The sequence below is a fragment of the Cheilinus undulatus genome, linkage group 2, assembly GCF_018320785.1.
Source record: "Cheilinus undulatus linkage group 2, ASM1832078v1, whole genome shotgun sequence".
Taxonomy (NCBI): Eukaryota; Metazoa; Chordata; class Actinopteri; order Labriformes; family Labridae; genus Cheilinus; species Cheilinus undulatus.
Genome location: NC_054866.1, coordinates 14478230 through 14494506, shown reverse-complemented (window position 1 = coordinate 14494506; position 16277 = coordinate 14478230). Strand labels below are relative to the sequence as shown.

At 38.2% G+C, this 16277-nt stretch overlaps 1 protein-coding gene across 2 annotated transcripts in view; it reads right to left on the bottom strand.

Moving 5' to 3' along the window:
- clcn2c (chloride channel 2c) overlaps window positions 1–16277 on the bottom strand; it is a 186199-nt gene that overhangs the window by 68185 nt on the left and 101737 nt on the right. For both annotated transcript variants that reach the window (XM_041802650.1, XM_041802658.1), the window contains exons 13-14: window positions 14070–14180; window positions 6318–6531 (exon numbers count right to left, since the gene is read on the bottom strand). In XM_041802650.1, the coding sequence (XP_041658584.1) occupies window positions 6318–6531; window positions 14070–14180 (325 nt within the window). The remainder of the gene's footprint in view (window positions 1–6317; window positions 6532–14069; window positions 14181–16277) is intronic.

Here is a 16277-nt window from a genome sequence, read left to right as displayed (position 1 = left end):
TTGTCCAATGGGGGAAATGCACTCTTCTTTTGGAACAACTTCTTCAAACTATCCAGGAATGAAAGCACCCTTTAGAAAATGAATACTTTCTTTAATTGAAAAAGGAATTTAAAAATGTGGGCATCAGTTTCATTACATGAATGATTTCAAGAGGCATGGGAGCACGCATGGTCCATCCTGCCCATGCCTCTGCAGTGAGAAAAGTTTGCCTCATTACATAATCAGCGAAGGAAAAATAACAAACAAAGCAACACCTCAGTGAAACCACAGCTCAGCTCACACTACACACACTGTTCTTTCTTCTCTTCTTTCTCTCTCACACTTACAGACAGAACAGGAGGGTGAGAAAGGGATGGAGAGGCCATGAGGTCACCGTCGATAATAAGGAGAGACAGAGGAGAAGACAGCTGCAAAGATAGGGTGATAGAGGAATAGATATCAAAGAGATGGATAGCTCCGGTCAAACGAGGTGCTGGTGAAAGAAGTGGATGAGTCAAGTAGCAGACAGGGACAAACCTCTTCAGGGTTCAGACATAGAAAATGATAAACAGACAGAGGATCAAATAAAGGTTTTCATCATTACTCCCACTTTGTGCATCTTCCCTACCTAATGATTTGCTGCATCCAAAACTGTTTCCTAACAATTAAATGAAAACTACCTCTGTGTGGAGCTCAGAGCAAACCAAGCATCTGGTAATCCTATAGGTATTGTGTGGTTAGTTTAAATTATGAATCGGGGTTAAAGCAATTAAAAGCTACGTAATGCTGTAACATTGAACCAGACATGGCCACCTCTGCTTGTTTTTTAGTTCAGTCCCACTGTGTGATTCTCTCTGTACCCTGAAGGTGTGAGAGTGGGCTGTTGGAGGCCATGCTAGTTTAATTAAAAGCAATACCTAACAACAGTTACAGTCACTCAGCACACAACATTAAGGCTCTTAACATTTACAAGGTCTTAAAACCATTACATAACTAATTAAACTTCCTGAGGGGAAGACGTAAAAGTTGCAGTGCAAACAAACAAACACATTAAATAGTGATAAAAAAACAAATGAAAGCTTCAGACAGTCTAGGGTTCAATTAAGCATGTTCAAATTTAAAAGCCAGTATACTTCGGTAACGTTTACATACTGCAATGCCGATTTTTCAATGCCGCATGGAGGTCTGCGACAGTGCAGGTGGAGTGGCAGACCGGGGTGGTTGTTCCCATTTTTTAAAAAAGGGACCAGAGGATGTGCTCGAATTATCAGGATATCACACTACTCTGCCTCCCAGAAAAAGTCCATTCTAGGGTGCTAAAAAGGAGGCTCTGGCCGACTGTCAAACCTCAGATACAGGAGGAACAATGTGGTTTCAGGGTTTCCTCCAGGATTTTTTGAAACTGTAGGGGAGGGCTTTGCCTTAACCCCCCCCCCAAATTTGTAAAAATCCCCATATTGTATAACCCCAATATTGTGCATTCCTAGTCAAACTAAGAAATATAATAAAGTATAAGTTTTAATGTGGGCCTTTTTTAATAACTACATTTGGCCCATGGGCCATAGTTTGGACACCCCTTATATATTTACTGATACTCAGAGTAAGAAGGAAAATAGTTGTGAAATTATAAGAAATGTATTAAACACTGTTAGAGTTCTGTCCATATTGTACTATTGTACTACTCCAATGTTTACAGAGCGAATGTAAATGAATAAATCCCTCTTTTCTCTCCAACAGTGACCACCTGTACTGCATACGCTCTGAGCCTGCCTCGTTTGAGCTGTTGCAGATCTCTTTCTCACCATTGTATAAGCTGCGGAGCGTGGCCGCTTGCACTCCAAACACAAAGGATTACATATGACGAGAGAAAATAACATTCAGCTTGAACAGAAAATGTGCCAGAAACATAAAATAAAAGGACTGGGCATGAACTTCAATTCTCAAATCAAACTGAAGAAAAGTTTTTGTGGCAACAAGTAAAACTGTACACATGGCATGCACACACCTCTCTCACCTTGTCATCGCACCTCTGCGATGAAGAGTAGCACAGACCACTTTTCTTGTAGTGTTTGCGACATATACAGTGCTTAACAAATTTATTAGACCACCACCCAAAGTAAGGTTTATGCCACAGCTGCCCTAAATTAACAGCATTGGTAAAAATTGGTAAAACCAAAATCATTTTTTATGTTTCTGCAATGGTTAATACACCAATATGTTGAAGCGCTTTAACCCAAATGATATTTTTAATTCTAAAATATAATTATTATTGTTATCAATGAATTTTCACATTTACTGATTTACAAAAAAAACTGAAAAAATAGTAAAGCACATTATTATTTCTTGATTAATATGTCAAATTATAGTTATTTACTTGCATTCCTGAACAGAAAAACGAGTTTTAGTGGTTGAACGTTATGCTTGATTCATTTCTGACTTCTCAGAAAAGCCCAGTGAGCCGGCTAAAATTTGGGTATAAAAAGGTGATTTCAGTTTGAAATTCCTCATTCCTGTTCAAAATGGTAAAACATCGAGAGCTCACTGAAAATAAAGAGTCCGCCTTAAAGCACTTCATGATGCTGGATGTCTCTGAGACAGGTGGTCTAATAAATTTGTAAAGCACTGTAAGTCACACACCCTGTATGTCACATTCCATTTGTACAATTTCAAACTCTTATTATGGTACGTTAATGTGCACAAATATAGACTATATGTTTATATGGATCTATTCATGGTGCACCACAACAATTGCATATAGTGGAAACCCTGGGTTTCTGTCCTGGCTGTGGGACAGTGGACCAGCTCTATACTCTTGCAGGGCTCTTTAGGGGCATGGGAGTTTGCTCATCCAATCTACATGTGTATTGTGGACTAGGAGAAGACCCCCCCCCCCCCCACAATCTCTCAGGAGGAACTGGAAAATGTTGCTGGGGAGGGATGTCTGGGTTGTCTTACTTTGCCTGCTGCCACCATGACCTGACCTCAGATAAGCAGAAGTAGATGGATGGATGCTGCAATTCTACCTATCTACAAGCCCACATGATTAGAGTTCCATGCCTCCTTCAGAATGTATTTTAAAATCTTATCATGCAACCATAACAGGCTGATAGGTTTAATGTTAAAGGCTAAAGGTTAGCATGTTACACAGTGTTGCTGCAAGCTGTAATTTTGTACAAACTGTGCCAATGTCTCATTACAGGTCCGATATTTTTCCATCAAAACTAAACTGTGATAACAGCAGATCCTGTACGTCATTCTTTTTAATTTCTTTTCTGTTTTCTGGTCTTTTGTTGCAATCTTTGGCTATCTCCACTCACCATCATCATGATATGAATACATCTGAAGGCATACGATTGCTGTAATGTAAGGTAAAGATAATGGTAAAGGGTTATTACATCAAAACTTTTGGTGCTGGTAGCCTAGCCTTTAAGTCCGCATGCCCCATGTACACAGGCTGTTTTCTTAGAGCAGGTCCGTGGTTCCTTCTGAGTGAGTCATTCACTCTCTCTCCCAGATTGTCAACCCTACCAACCAACCTTAACTAAAATAAAGATGACCAGATGGTTAAAGAGTATCTTGCCAGATTATCCAGTAGTTTGACATGTGTTAAGAGTTATATTTACCTCTTGGAAAGATGATCAGAGCCACTTTTGAGATCATAAATATTAAACAAGTACATGTGCAAAGAAGACACCAAGAACAGCTGAGCAGGCATGAGCAGAATTGTTACATGGAATGGTAAAATAGCCGATCAGGAAGCAAGCTGACTGATGGTAACCTGACACTCCAGTTTCATTAATCAATTGCACCGGATATATTTCACATTCACACACACATCAAACCTGGCACAATGGTTTCAGAATGAGGCTTCACTAGATCGGCTTCCCAAACTTTAGCCATCTAAAGCTTAACTAGTCATTTAACCAGCTGGGATTTATGAATGGGAGTGATTGAATTATGTTGTTGAGAGTGACCAATTTTGGAGATATTTAATCAGAGCATCCGGCTCAAAGACTTTGGTTGACTGTTAGCTGCAGTTGAGCAGTTTAACATCATAAACAAGCTATATGTTCACACTAATTATTTAACAATTAATTAATTAACTTTTTGTTGCAGGTAAAAATATTAAAGAGAGCCTGGCTGCAGATATCAGACATCCATAAACACATGTGCACTGACAGTATGGCTTCATTTGTCCATGTGGAGATTTGATGGGACATTGTGCTCTGCCTACCTCTGTTGCCTACTGTATTTTTAATTGAGGTGTCTATTGATTAAATCTGAACTTCATAAGGTGTATGTACAAAACACAGTAAACCAAAGTTTTACTTTTATGGATTAATTTCAAATTTTGAGAGAAAGAAGATGATCAGAAGTGTAGCCATCACTTTTAAAACAGCTTTTCATTCCCATGTATGAAATTCATAACCTTGTAAAGCAGATGGATTCACCCGTTTCCGCGGATCTCACTGGCGAACCCATCTTACAAAGCTCCCGTCTGAACCGTTTTTGGCCCAGTTAGAAAGTGACAGGACCAATCAGCGTTGAGGGGCAGTACTTTCGGGCACCGAAGAGTTGTGATGTAAGCAAGCAGCAACAAGAGGCCGGTGCAATTATAGCGGAAGACATTAGCATGGCAATAGCAAGTGACAGTTTTATCAGAACTTGACGACATTTCTTTGTTAAAAGGAGAAAAAAGAACAGCATTGAGTTGTTTTATTTCAAAAAGGACAAAAGTCGTTTACTGACATGTACAGTCTCCATGGTTTGTGTTATGCAACTCTCTGTGGAGTTTACTCATCAGTAGCTGCGCATCTCGGTTTGGGGATTTGACGTCACGTGTTTTATTGCTCTGATTGGCCCATAAAGATGTGACAGAAAGATCGTTCACCCAATCACTCTCTGAGTTTTTTTCAAAGGCTCTGCCCTTTCCCTGTGTATGAGAGGTTTACCAGATTGATGTGTGAAACAAATCCATCTGGCTGTTCAGGTTATGAAATTTATCCTCGAAAATGAAATGTTGGTTCACTGTTTATTAGGCAACCTGCACCTTATGGAGCTCACTTTTCAACAAAAAGACACTTCAATTCAAAAAGATTCAAGGCAACAGACATGGATCTCCAATTGTCCATCATCACTTGGGCATCTTCAGTGGGGCCGTAGATTATAGCTGTCTAGGGGCGCATTTGTTTATGGATGTCTGATGTCTGCAGCCAGGTGTAGACATCTCAAAATACTGTTTTTATTTGGATCATTGTTGTTTTTGTTGAGCTCAGTGCAAGCAGACCTGTCCCCCAATGTCTATTTGCATATTCTTGCCAGCTGTGTTTAACAAGACAAACTAGTTGCAAAGCTGGCATTCTTCCTGGCTTTTGTAAATTTGCTGACTATTGTGATACATGAAAATACTATACCTGATGTCTGCACCCTCTCATAGATCAGGAGGTTTGAATAAGGTGTGTACCTTACAAATTCAGAAAATTTTAATAAATTCTTACTCACTGTGTGCAACAGATTTTGGACACATATTTGCTTATACTGCAAAAAGAATATCTTTTTGCTGTTTTCCTTTATAGAACTGATCGAAGCTATTGATAACATTAATGGCCATTTGAATGTTAGTGATGTTAACATCTTTATTAGGGATTAAGAGTTAGCAGAATTGAATTTTTTTATTTACTCCACCCTCCTCTAGACATCAGCATAAAGCAAGTTACAGCGGTCAGATGTTTTAAGAACTGAATAATCTCTTACAAAGGCTATTGATGATACTGGTTATGTAAAAATGCGTATCAGGCAACATAAAAAAGTGCTTGTCCTTCTCATGGTCACACCAACTGTCTTTTTATACCACATTTTTACCCCCCTTACCTGTACCCTTACCTGCATCATCTAATTTTGTTTCATGTTCTGTAACTACCCCAAAACAACCACAAATGTATTTGGATTATTTTAGTTTAATCATTTTTAAATTGTTAACATTTAATAAATTCAAACTAACTGATTGATTGAAGGTAAAAATTAATGTTTAAAATTAGTCAAACACATTTTGCCATACAATTTAATAACTAAACAGGATTTCAGGGCCCTTCACCATTACTCTGATCTTAGCTCAAGCTCAGTTAATTTTAGGATTATCTTCTGTATAAAAAATGCTCTGGTGGCATAATTTCATTCATTTTAACTTATCAAAACAGGGAACCAAGGAGTAAGATTGGTAAAAGTGTGATCAAATACCTGAATAAACCTAACACTTTCTGTTAATATTGCTGCCAAAACAACCAACTCTATGTTATGTAATTCATCGTCATGTGATGTGTGATGCTCAGAGTACGTACTCATGATGCCCCCAGCCCAGCTCGGGGAGGTAGGGCAGTTTCTTGATCCTGATGATGGAGTCGTAGAGGGAGGGCTGCAAGGACTGAGCCACGGCATTGGCCAGGATCACCGCTATCATCACCGGCAGGATGTGCGAGATCTGTCCAGTCAGCTCAAACACGATGACAGCTGTGGACACCGTGTGGGTGACCGCTCCTGACAGGGCCGCAGCACCTTTGGGTGGGGGGAGAGGAAGGTTGGTGAGCAATTGTGACTCAAGAGTGACTCAGGACAAAAAAAACAAACAAAAATAGGTGTTGTTCTCAAGTTTAAAAATCCTTTGTTGAAATTCCCCCTCTGGGATCCTTAAACATTGCCACGTTTTTTTGAAGTACATGAATTATTGTTTTAGTGACAACACCGTTTTCTGCACACAGTAAAATCTGGTGTTAAGACACACTTTTGATACATTATTGTCTAAAAAGGTGGCTGAATCCAACTGAAGCAACAAAAAATCATTACAAACCATCACCCACTGCATATGAGTAAACTAATAGCTACTCCAATTTACTACATAATTCAAGCAACCATTTCACCATCCTGGAGCACACAGCCACACAAACAAAGCTGGCGGCACCTCATTTTAAGTTTTCCCCCATTAGGTCACAATCCTGCATTTAAATAAATCAGTGTTATATTGTAAAGTAAATAAACAATGTTGGGCGCTAGTTTGACTCCTCAACTAAAGCCAACAAGTGACCAGTGAAGGTGAGCAGCATGACTCTCTGCAAATTGGTCCCAGGCTGTGAGTCCTTGCTTCTATATTATCATATTTATTCTAGGCTGGGAATTCAACCACACTGGAAGCAGTGACTAACTAGCTACACAGCTGCATTAAAACAGCATGAAAATCATCACACAGAAAGAAACAGTTTACCTTTCATCCCTGTTGGAAACCCCTAAAAACAGACTGTGCCTTATAAATCACAGTGACTTCTATTTTGAATTTTATGCTGCATTAATACTGTAATTAGTGTCTGCCACCTGATAACTGAGGGGTGTTATTCAACGTATAAAAGTATAAATTCATGGAGTCACGATCAAAAAGACCTGGATTCCACACCAAAAGATGGCACCTGTTTTTGAAAAACAATGGCTTATCCTAAACACACAGCACAGACAAAAAAATAAAGTTTGTAGTTTGTGGGTTGACCTTCAAGGCCTTTGTCTTACAGTTTTCACTCCTCATTGTACACAGATCAAGTTTGTTTGGAGCTATAGATATCTTGGTATTTAGATCCATGTGTTACTCCTCATATTCAGCAGCTGGGAAAAAAAAGAACTGACCCTGGGATTTGATTTTAGAATCATATCCTGCCCCTGTCCTCTTTCAAATCCAAAACGAGTTTGTTGGATGCCATTTTTTATGGCTGGACATCGACCCCTCAGCTTAGTGCTTTCATGCTCTGAACAGTGTTGTGCCTGAACGAGTTCAAATGAGTGCGTTCAATGACTGCGCTCATATTTTTGGTAAACGATGAACTCCACTGTTGTGTCCAAATGCATTAAAATGACTGTGTTCAATAAATTCGCTCATTTTTCTTGTTAAACGGTAAGCTGTACCGTTCAATTTTCAATTCATGAACTAAGACGTGAGCACAGTTCACTTGGAAAGCAAAGCGACTGCTCATATTCCGAAGGGTACCGAAATTTAAATTTTAAAAATATAAAAAGAAAGTTTGATATTTCTAACACATTATGTCTGCTATAAAGGTGATTGTTTTATTATTTAAGTATTCAAGATACTTCTTTGCCTTTAGGCAATAAAAGTCAGCAAAATGCAGAGGCAAACTTAGTGAGATATTTACTGAGGATTATATGTTTGTTTTCATTGAAGCTGTTAAACAATGCAGTCTTTTCATATGTTACATTTTATAGTACATATTTTATAAGAAATATTTACAATAAATACTCTGTTTTTGAAAAAAATCTGTTTTGAGTTGGGCTGCTATATGATTTTACATTAAGTTGCAAGTGTTTTAGGGTTTTTTAGCTTTCAAGTTTAACATGTAGGGCTGCAGTAATCAATTCTTTTTGTGATCAAGTACTCTATCAATTCTTCTGTTGATTAATCAAGTAGATATAGAGTAGATAGTAGATATAGACTACTGTATAAGACTAGCATATTGCAGCCAGAAAACAAAAGAAAATGGGAACTGAACTTGAACTAGTTCAATTTAAGGTGTGTGAACTGAGCTTTGAACTAGTTCATTTTAATTGTGAACTTGCACATCACTGGCTCTGAACACTGTGATCACAGAGCTCTGAGGTTTATACTTATTTTAAAGCCCTATTTCCTCACTGTTTGTTGTATACATGTTAGATTATTCTCTTTGTCCCACATAGACTGAAACACTGATGTACTCTTCCTGGTCTACTTCCTTTAGATCTCAATCAGCCAGAGGAGTGTGGTAACTTAATCTTTGGCCACAGGAACTTTTCCTATGGTCTGATCAAAAGGTCAGAACAGAACTGGGATTTTTTTTGTGTATGCTGCACCCTTTCCCGTCTGGTATAAATCACAAAACACCTGATTTGCTTTTATTAAATGCTTTTGAGAGGATGAAAGATGACTTGACGGCAGAGACATCTGGCTGCAGATGTTATAAATTATGTATTTTTGATTGTATATTACCTTGACAAATACTTCTTTTACTTGTTTCTTGTTTTTCACAGAGCTACCTATCTTGGCCAAGACACTCTTTAAAAGAAACTTTTATCCTCAGATAGTTATTTTCCCCAGGTTATATAAAGGTTAAAAAATATATTAATAAAATTCAGATTCATGTTTTTGTTCTTCAGCTAGCTCCTGTCCTTATCTTCTGCTTTGCCCACAGCCTTTGCACTGAGGTGATATGATCTTTTTGAAATCTTAACTTCAGGAAAGGTTGAATTAGTGACAGGATGCTACACCCCAAGTGTGTGAAGGAGAGGTACTGCAGGTCTTTCCTTCCTGCAGCTGTCAGACTCCACAACAGAAACTGCTCCAAGTAATTGTGCAATAACTAATTTATATGTATAATCTGTACACATGTTTGTATATACATGTGTATATAGGTGTACATATTAATATCTCCACCACACCCAATCTGTAATATACCCAACCTGTACATAACTGTTTGTAAATACTATTTATAATTTGTAAGTTGACGTCCTTATATTCCATATTTTTGTATTTATTAGTGCTCTTGCAACACTACTCTTATTTGTAGTCTATTTCTATTGTGTTTCTGTTGACAATGGTCTGCTTTGTCTAAGATACTTTTTGCTGTTGTAAATTGGAATTTCCCCTTGTGGCACTAATAAAGGAATATCTTATCTTATCTCTCAGTCTCTCTTATCTCTCTTATCTCTTTTATAAATGTGAAAACAGAGGAGATCAAAAATGAGATTTAAAAAAGAACAAGACTGTCAAATGATAGATTGTTTTGTTAATGATTAATTGCTGATTTTCACTGATTGACTCATGTGTTTAATTGTATGTTTAAAATTCCTTTATTTTGCATTTCCAAACAGTTTTTATGCTTTTATTTAGATCTTTTGCATTGTCCTAAAAAAAGGTTACTTTGCTTCACATCTGGATTAACATGCTTTTATTTTGAAAGACTATACAGGACTTGCAGTAGATCCAAAGCTAACATACAAAGAAAAGACATTCATTTTGGATCAAAAAGATTTCCTTAAACTTCAGGCAAATATCCACTCTGGCTTCAGGGTGATCTAATTACATTGTACATTTAGAAGGTCAAAATTCAGTGTGACCTTCCATATTGTGAAGTCGCAGTGACCTTATATCAAATAGGTTGCTTGCAATCACATGATCTTAAATGTCCATGAAGAGTCAGGAAGTTGGGGACAGCCATAAGAAACGAATGGAAATGGAGGAAAGTTAGTACTTTAAAGCTCTAAATGGATCTCTTCCCTGTAATGATCATCAGAAAATTTCTATACACATTCTGTGTGATTGCTACACTTTATAAAAAAAGGGATTTTTACCACATTTTAACTGATTTACCTGACGTAGAGGCCATCAATATCACAAATTACTCCGTTTTGCAGACCTCCTAGCATCTAGCGTCCTCTAGCCCAGTGGTTCCCAACCTTTGCTCCATTGAGAGTCTTGGACTGAGCTATGAAATGGCTCTTTTATGTGAGCCACAGTGGCTAGCTCCTGTTTGAGTTTTCTTTCTTTCTTTCTTTTTTTGTCCATATTTCCACATTTGAAATGCCAAACCCTTACAAAATGAAGAGCCATTTTGGAGCCAAACAACCACTTCTACAGAACATAACCAAAGACTATGGATCTCTCAAAAGAGAGATTTCCCAACACAATAAGCGAGACTGAAAGGGGCATCAGATTAGGGTAAACACAGGTAAGATCTGAATTTACTGTGCTAAACTATGGAAAAACTGTGCTGAACCAAACTGGGCCGTTCTGTGGAAACTGACCATACATGAGCGTTGTGTGACAGTGCTCATCCAGGCTTTAGACGGAGGCTGTTAATCCATGCCTGCTGCCATTTTACTGGAAGTTATTTCTCTACTCTCAGGACACAAAAGCAGCTTGATAATTAAGAATGTTTTTATTTTTGCTCTTTGAACGCTTGGCATAGTCATTGACAGCCCGAAATCATTGGCCTTTTGGTCGCACTTTTCCATGCAGAAATCGCTACTTGCCCCCCAACGGGGATTCTCCGCTTGCATGGCATCATCTGCAAACAATTTATTGTAGCTTCTGAGGCGTTTCTTTAAAGCATTATTTTTGAAGTGGACAAACATTTGTCTTTTTCTAAAAAGTGTCTATTTAAGGTCATTCTTTGACCAGCCTCTGAACTTTGACTGTCCGACAATTTAATACTTGGTGAAAGCATAACCAATAAGTGGTACTTCTGAGGCACAGCTGGGTCATTCTTTTCCATCACTCTGACTCCAAGAAGACACGGTGGTGGCCAACAATGTGCCAAAATATTAAGCTATTGTTTTGTTATTTTTTAATTTTCTTCATTAATTTTGGAACTTAGTTGTATCACAATTAGCAATAATTCTAAGAGCCATTAAAAAGAGTCATGATAGACCATGACAGAGCTCTAGCGTTGCACTGTCTACCTTTTACAGGCATCTGTTTCTAAAATGTTTGGGCTTTGTTGGGCTGCTGGGATTTTTATTGCTCTATCATGTTGCAACAGCAGGTAAAGTCTAACTGCATTTGACTCCATCCTCCCCACCATTAATCCTATATAAAATATACATACTTTTGTTACCTTTTATGTAGTACTACTGACAAGATATAGCACATTTAATCTTCTACCTATTCTTAGTCCAACAAAAGGAATTCATATTCCCTCCACATCCTCTTCCCACACATTCCTGTACAGACAAAATTGACTTATTCAGCTAATTCAATACAAAAGGGAACCTTAATATTTCTAAATCTTTTTAGATGTAAAAAGAGCAATATAAAAGCTGCATCAAATCAGACAGAACAGCATGAGGTGAAGTGGGCTTTCACTGCTCGCTGACAGAGAAAATGGATGAGTCCAATCCAAAGAATGAGATGAACACTGGGAAAAAAGCATTCAAACAAAGCAGAAGCGAGGGGGAAGTAGAGAGAAACAGATGGCGCGTGTTGGAGCCTACAAAGGCAGGTTTCATTGTTCATCCTCGTAACTTAATTAAGCCTTTGTATGTTTGCCTATCCGCCTCTGATAAATGCTGCCGCTTGCTCTGCTGGGCCTAACATTTAGTCCTTAAAGCAAGCTTGGCCGCAAGATGAAAGAGGCTCATCAGAGTGTCAGGCCTCTAACAGGCTGAGTCATCAGCTACAGTGCAGCACACCAACAACATCAGCAGCCTGAGAAAAACAGCCGCCAACCTGCAACAGTGGTATAATCAGCACGGCTGTCAACAAGTAGCACGGTGGAGGAAATCACGGTGCTGCATCTCATTAGACGAGCAGCTTCAGTGGGCATGGAGATGTCATGGATATGAGGGGACAGCTGGTGTTTGCTGGACATGAAGTACATTTTTTTTTCTACCCAGTTACATAAAACTAGGATTTATTTGGTCAATAGTGTTACAGTTTTAATTTAAATTTTTTTTTTTTTTTTTTTTGTTCTTTTGTATTCAGAGCTGTTTTGACCATTAACGTATGAACAGGATTTGATGCAGCCCAGCCCTGGCCAAAATGCTGCATAGTATCCAATCAAGTAATCTTTTGATTCACAATTTCCCTGGAAAGTTTGCTCAGTTCCTTGTCCTTTTTTTTCAAGCCATGACTTGGCAATGAGGTCTGGCTACATATGTCATGGTTAATTTTTTTTGTTATTAGTCTAGTTTATGTATGTGTGTTAGATTATTTAGTCCATGCAAATGAACCTAAAAAATCATGGCAGTCATCAGCCAGATTTATATTGTACATAGTTTGGCTGAGTTAAAAATGGCAATGCTGCTGGTCACTGGTATTTCCTCAAAGTGTCTGTATTTTAATTTGAAATCACGTTTTTTTAAAGTGGTGCTGTTTTAGTTCAGTTGGTAGAGCAGGTGAACACTGGTTCCAGGATCAATCTCCCCCGTATGTACCTAACAAAAGTTGAGCCCCCCAGGACAAAAGAGAAATAAAAAATCAACAGATTTGAGTAGTTTCACTGATAAACCCCAAAGAAGGCATATGCATGCTTTTCTTATTAAAAGAACCTTTGTATAAACTACCTAACTTCTTTATCATGGTTTTATTCAATACTTGCAAATCTATTTTTGGCAGCCTCAAAGCAAACAAAGCCTTGCCCCCCCCCAAGGTCTTTGGCACCTCCCCTGGGGGGGTCTCTGGGGGTCTTGGACCCCAGGTTGGGGATCAACAGCGCTACTCTGACAAAAAGAGGATTCACTGCCTTCACATTGTAAACATTAATTCCAAAAGTAAAAGGTCAAAAGTAAAAGGAAACTCTGTGGCACTGAAACTAAAAATGTTCACAGTTAGAAGATTGTCTGAGCCACTAAGCTTGACTGAGGGAAAATTAAAAAATAAATTGCAAATTTCCCCTTTATTATTATAGGATTTTAATGGTTTAAGGAAATAGCTGAAATTCTAATTTAGTCTATCATTCAGTACAGAGCAGAAAGTACCAAGTAATTGGTATAAGAAGTTTTGAATTATGCACATAGTTGTGTATTCATCTCCTAAACTTCTCCTAAGAATATGAGCACTTGACAGCAGCACTGATGGTTTTCAAAGTTTGTGGTTTGCCAACTTTTTGGCAATCCTTTCTTGTAAAGTCTAGCCAGAGAATTTTGTAAATGGAATTGATTCTGTCGCAAGCATTTGAGGCTAATTATAAGTCATGTCTCATTTAATTCTGAGCCATAAACTGAAACAGTAGGTTCAAGGAAATTTTTACCTTCATTCATTTTCTTTGAGTGGTGGTGAGAAAATATTTTCAGATGTAGTGATGCTTCAGCAAAGAAAAGAAAGTGTTTGGACTGTTAAGGAATTACAGAACAGAAGCTGGGCCTCTAATTAATGACACATAATGTGTTCAAATTATGAAACTTTAATAACAAATTCATGATCTGAATTCATAAAAATGTTTATAGATGTGAGTAAGAATAACAAAAATTGCTTTTGTGAACGCAAAAGCAACAGGACATGGTAAAGTATGATGAAGAAAATCAGACTAAAGAGTGAAGAGAGCACCATGAATGCATCTTTGACATACCCACGACAGCGTAACCTCCTGGCACTATGGGGTAGATGGTGCCATCTGTGTGAATGCCATCAGGGAACCAGGCTGCCATGCTCTCTCCGACCAGACGACCAAAAGCTGCCCCTGAAAAAACAAACATGAACAAAGAAACAGACACAGAGCAGTGATAAGCACAGGACAACTGGTTTTATTCCCACTTATATTCCGTCCTCTTATATACAAGGACAAGAACCATCCCCCTTCTTGTGTATGGTCAAAGAAACCTATTACTTCCACCCCTCTATACTGTGGTACAGGTATGTGATTTACAGGTCAGGAGGAAGAAGCTCCACTAGCTTTTTCTTTTATCACCCTACCAAGTGTACATTTTGGCAGCTATTATACCTTTAGTCTCAATCTGAAGATGAAAATAATTGTCTTTCAGTCACATTTTAGCAATTTTCACTCTTCACTGTGTAGGGCAAGTTTTAATTAGTAAGTCAGTTTTAAGAAAATAAACTGGACTAAAACTACACAGTCATGATTTTTACTCCAAATATTCTCACTCTTAGCTATGTTGATCAGGTAGGGTCCAAATCTTGACACTAGGGCATAGTATTTAAGAATATTCATAGAGACTTCTCTCTATAGGTTGTAATCTGGCTACTACAAATAGTTTTTTATTGGCTGATCTTGTGAAAGATTTCGTCACCACAGAGCTCAGCAGTGACTACCCACTTTTCCTACAACCCTTAATGTGAGCATTGTCAGCCAAGAGCCATAATATGTGGATAACAGCAGGCTCCACATGTAAGACATGTTGCTGTGACACTCTGAGATTATGAGAAGTGAAGTTCTCTTCCCCTGATTTTGTGATAAAACCATTTTTTCTTCTAAACAAGGTTGACGACACAAACTTGAGTACTCTACCATTGTTTCTCAGTCGTGTAGCTTCTGGTAAGTCTACCTTGAATGGTTGACATGAAGGATAGTTGGAATGTAAAGAATATTTTAGAAATGTTTTGCTCATTTTAAAAAATAGGTTTAGATTTGTGTAATAGTCTCAGTCATTAAGGGAAAAATCCATTCAAACCTACATGACCCTGTGTGAAAAAGTTATTGCCCCCTAAACCTAACAACTGGTTGTGCCACCATTGGCAGCAACTGCCGCACGCATTTGTGAAAAATGGCAATGAGTCTTTCATGTCGCTGTGGAGGAATTTTGCCCCACTCTTCTTTGCAGAATTTAATTCAGCCCCACCATAGAAGTTTTTTTGCATGAATGGCCTGTTTAAGATCATGCCACAGCATCTTGACTGGATTTAAGTCCAGACTTTGACTAAGCCACTCCAAAATGCCAATCAGATCTGGACTTTCTGGTATGTTTTGGATCAGTGTTCTGCTGCAAAAAAAGTGCACGTGAGCTTGAGGTCTTGAACTGAATTCATGGTTCCATCAGTTATGGCAAAATTGTCTAGCAGCCCCAGACCATCACCATGTTTGACTGTTGGTGTGATGTTCTTTTCTTCTGTGTAAGTTTTATGCCAGATGTAACAGGATGCTCACCTTCTAAAAGAAGTTCAACTTTGTCACGTCAATGCACAGAATAGTTTTCCAAAAGTCTTGGGAATCATCAATATGTTTTTTTGGCAAATGTGAGACAAGCCTTTGTGTTCTTTTTGGTCAGCAGTGGTTTTCCCCTTGGAACTCTCCCATGGATGCCATTTTTTGCCTAGTCTCTTTCCTACTGTTGACCCATGAACACCGACCTTAACTGTGTCAAGTGAGACCTGCAGGTCTTTAGAAGTTGTTCTGGGTTGTTTTGTGACCTCCTGGATGAGTCGCTGTGCTCTCTGAGTAGTTCTGTTTGCCAGCCACTAGTGGGAAGGTTTACCAGTGTTCCAAGTTTTCTCCATTTGTGAATAATGGTACTCACATGGTTGGTGAGAAATGGCTTAGTAACTCTTTCCAGACAAAGAGGTGTCAGTCACTTTCTTTGTCATCTGTTCTTTGATTTCTTTGGGTGTAAAACTGCATTCAGTATTTTACACAGGTTATATTTGTCTTATACTAAATTATGTTTGATGATCCGAAACAGTGACATGGGAAAAATATGCAGAAAAGAAAGAAATCAGGTAGGGGGCAATTTATTTTTTTAAGCACTTTAAAAATGTTTCACATTTCTAATGTAAAGGAATTTGTTTGATATTTTAAGGGGAAAAAAAATCAAGATATTGTTCA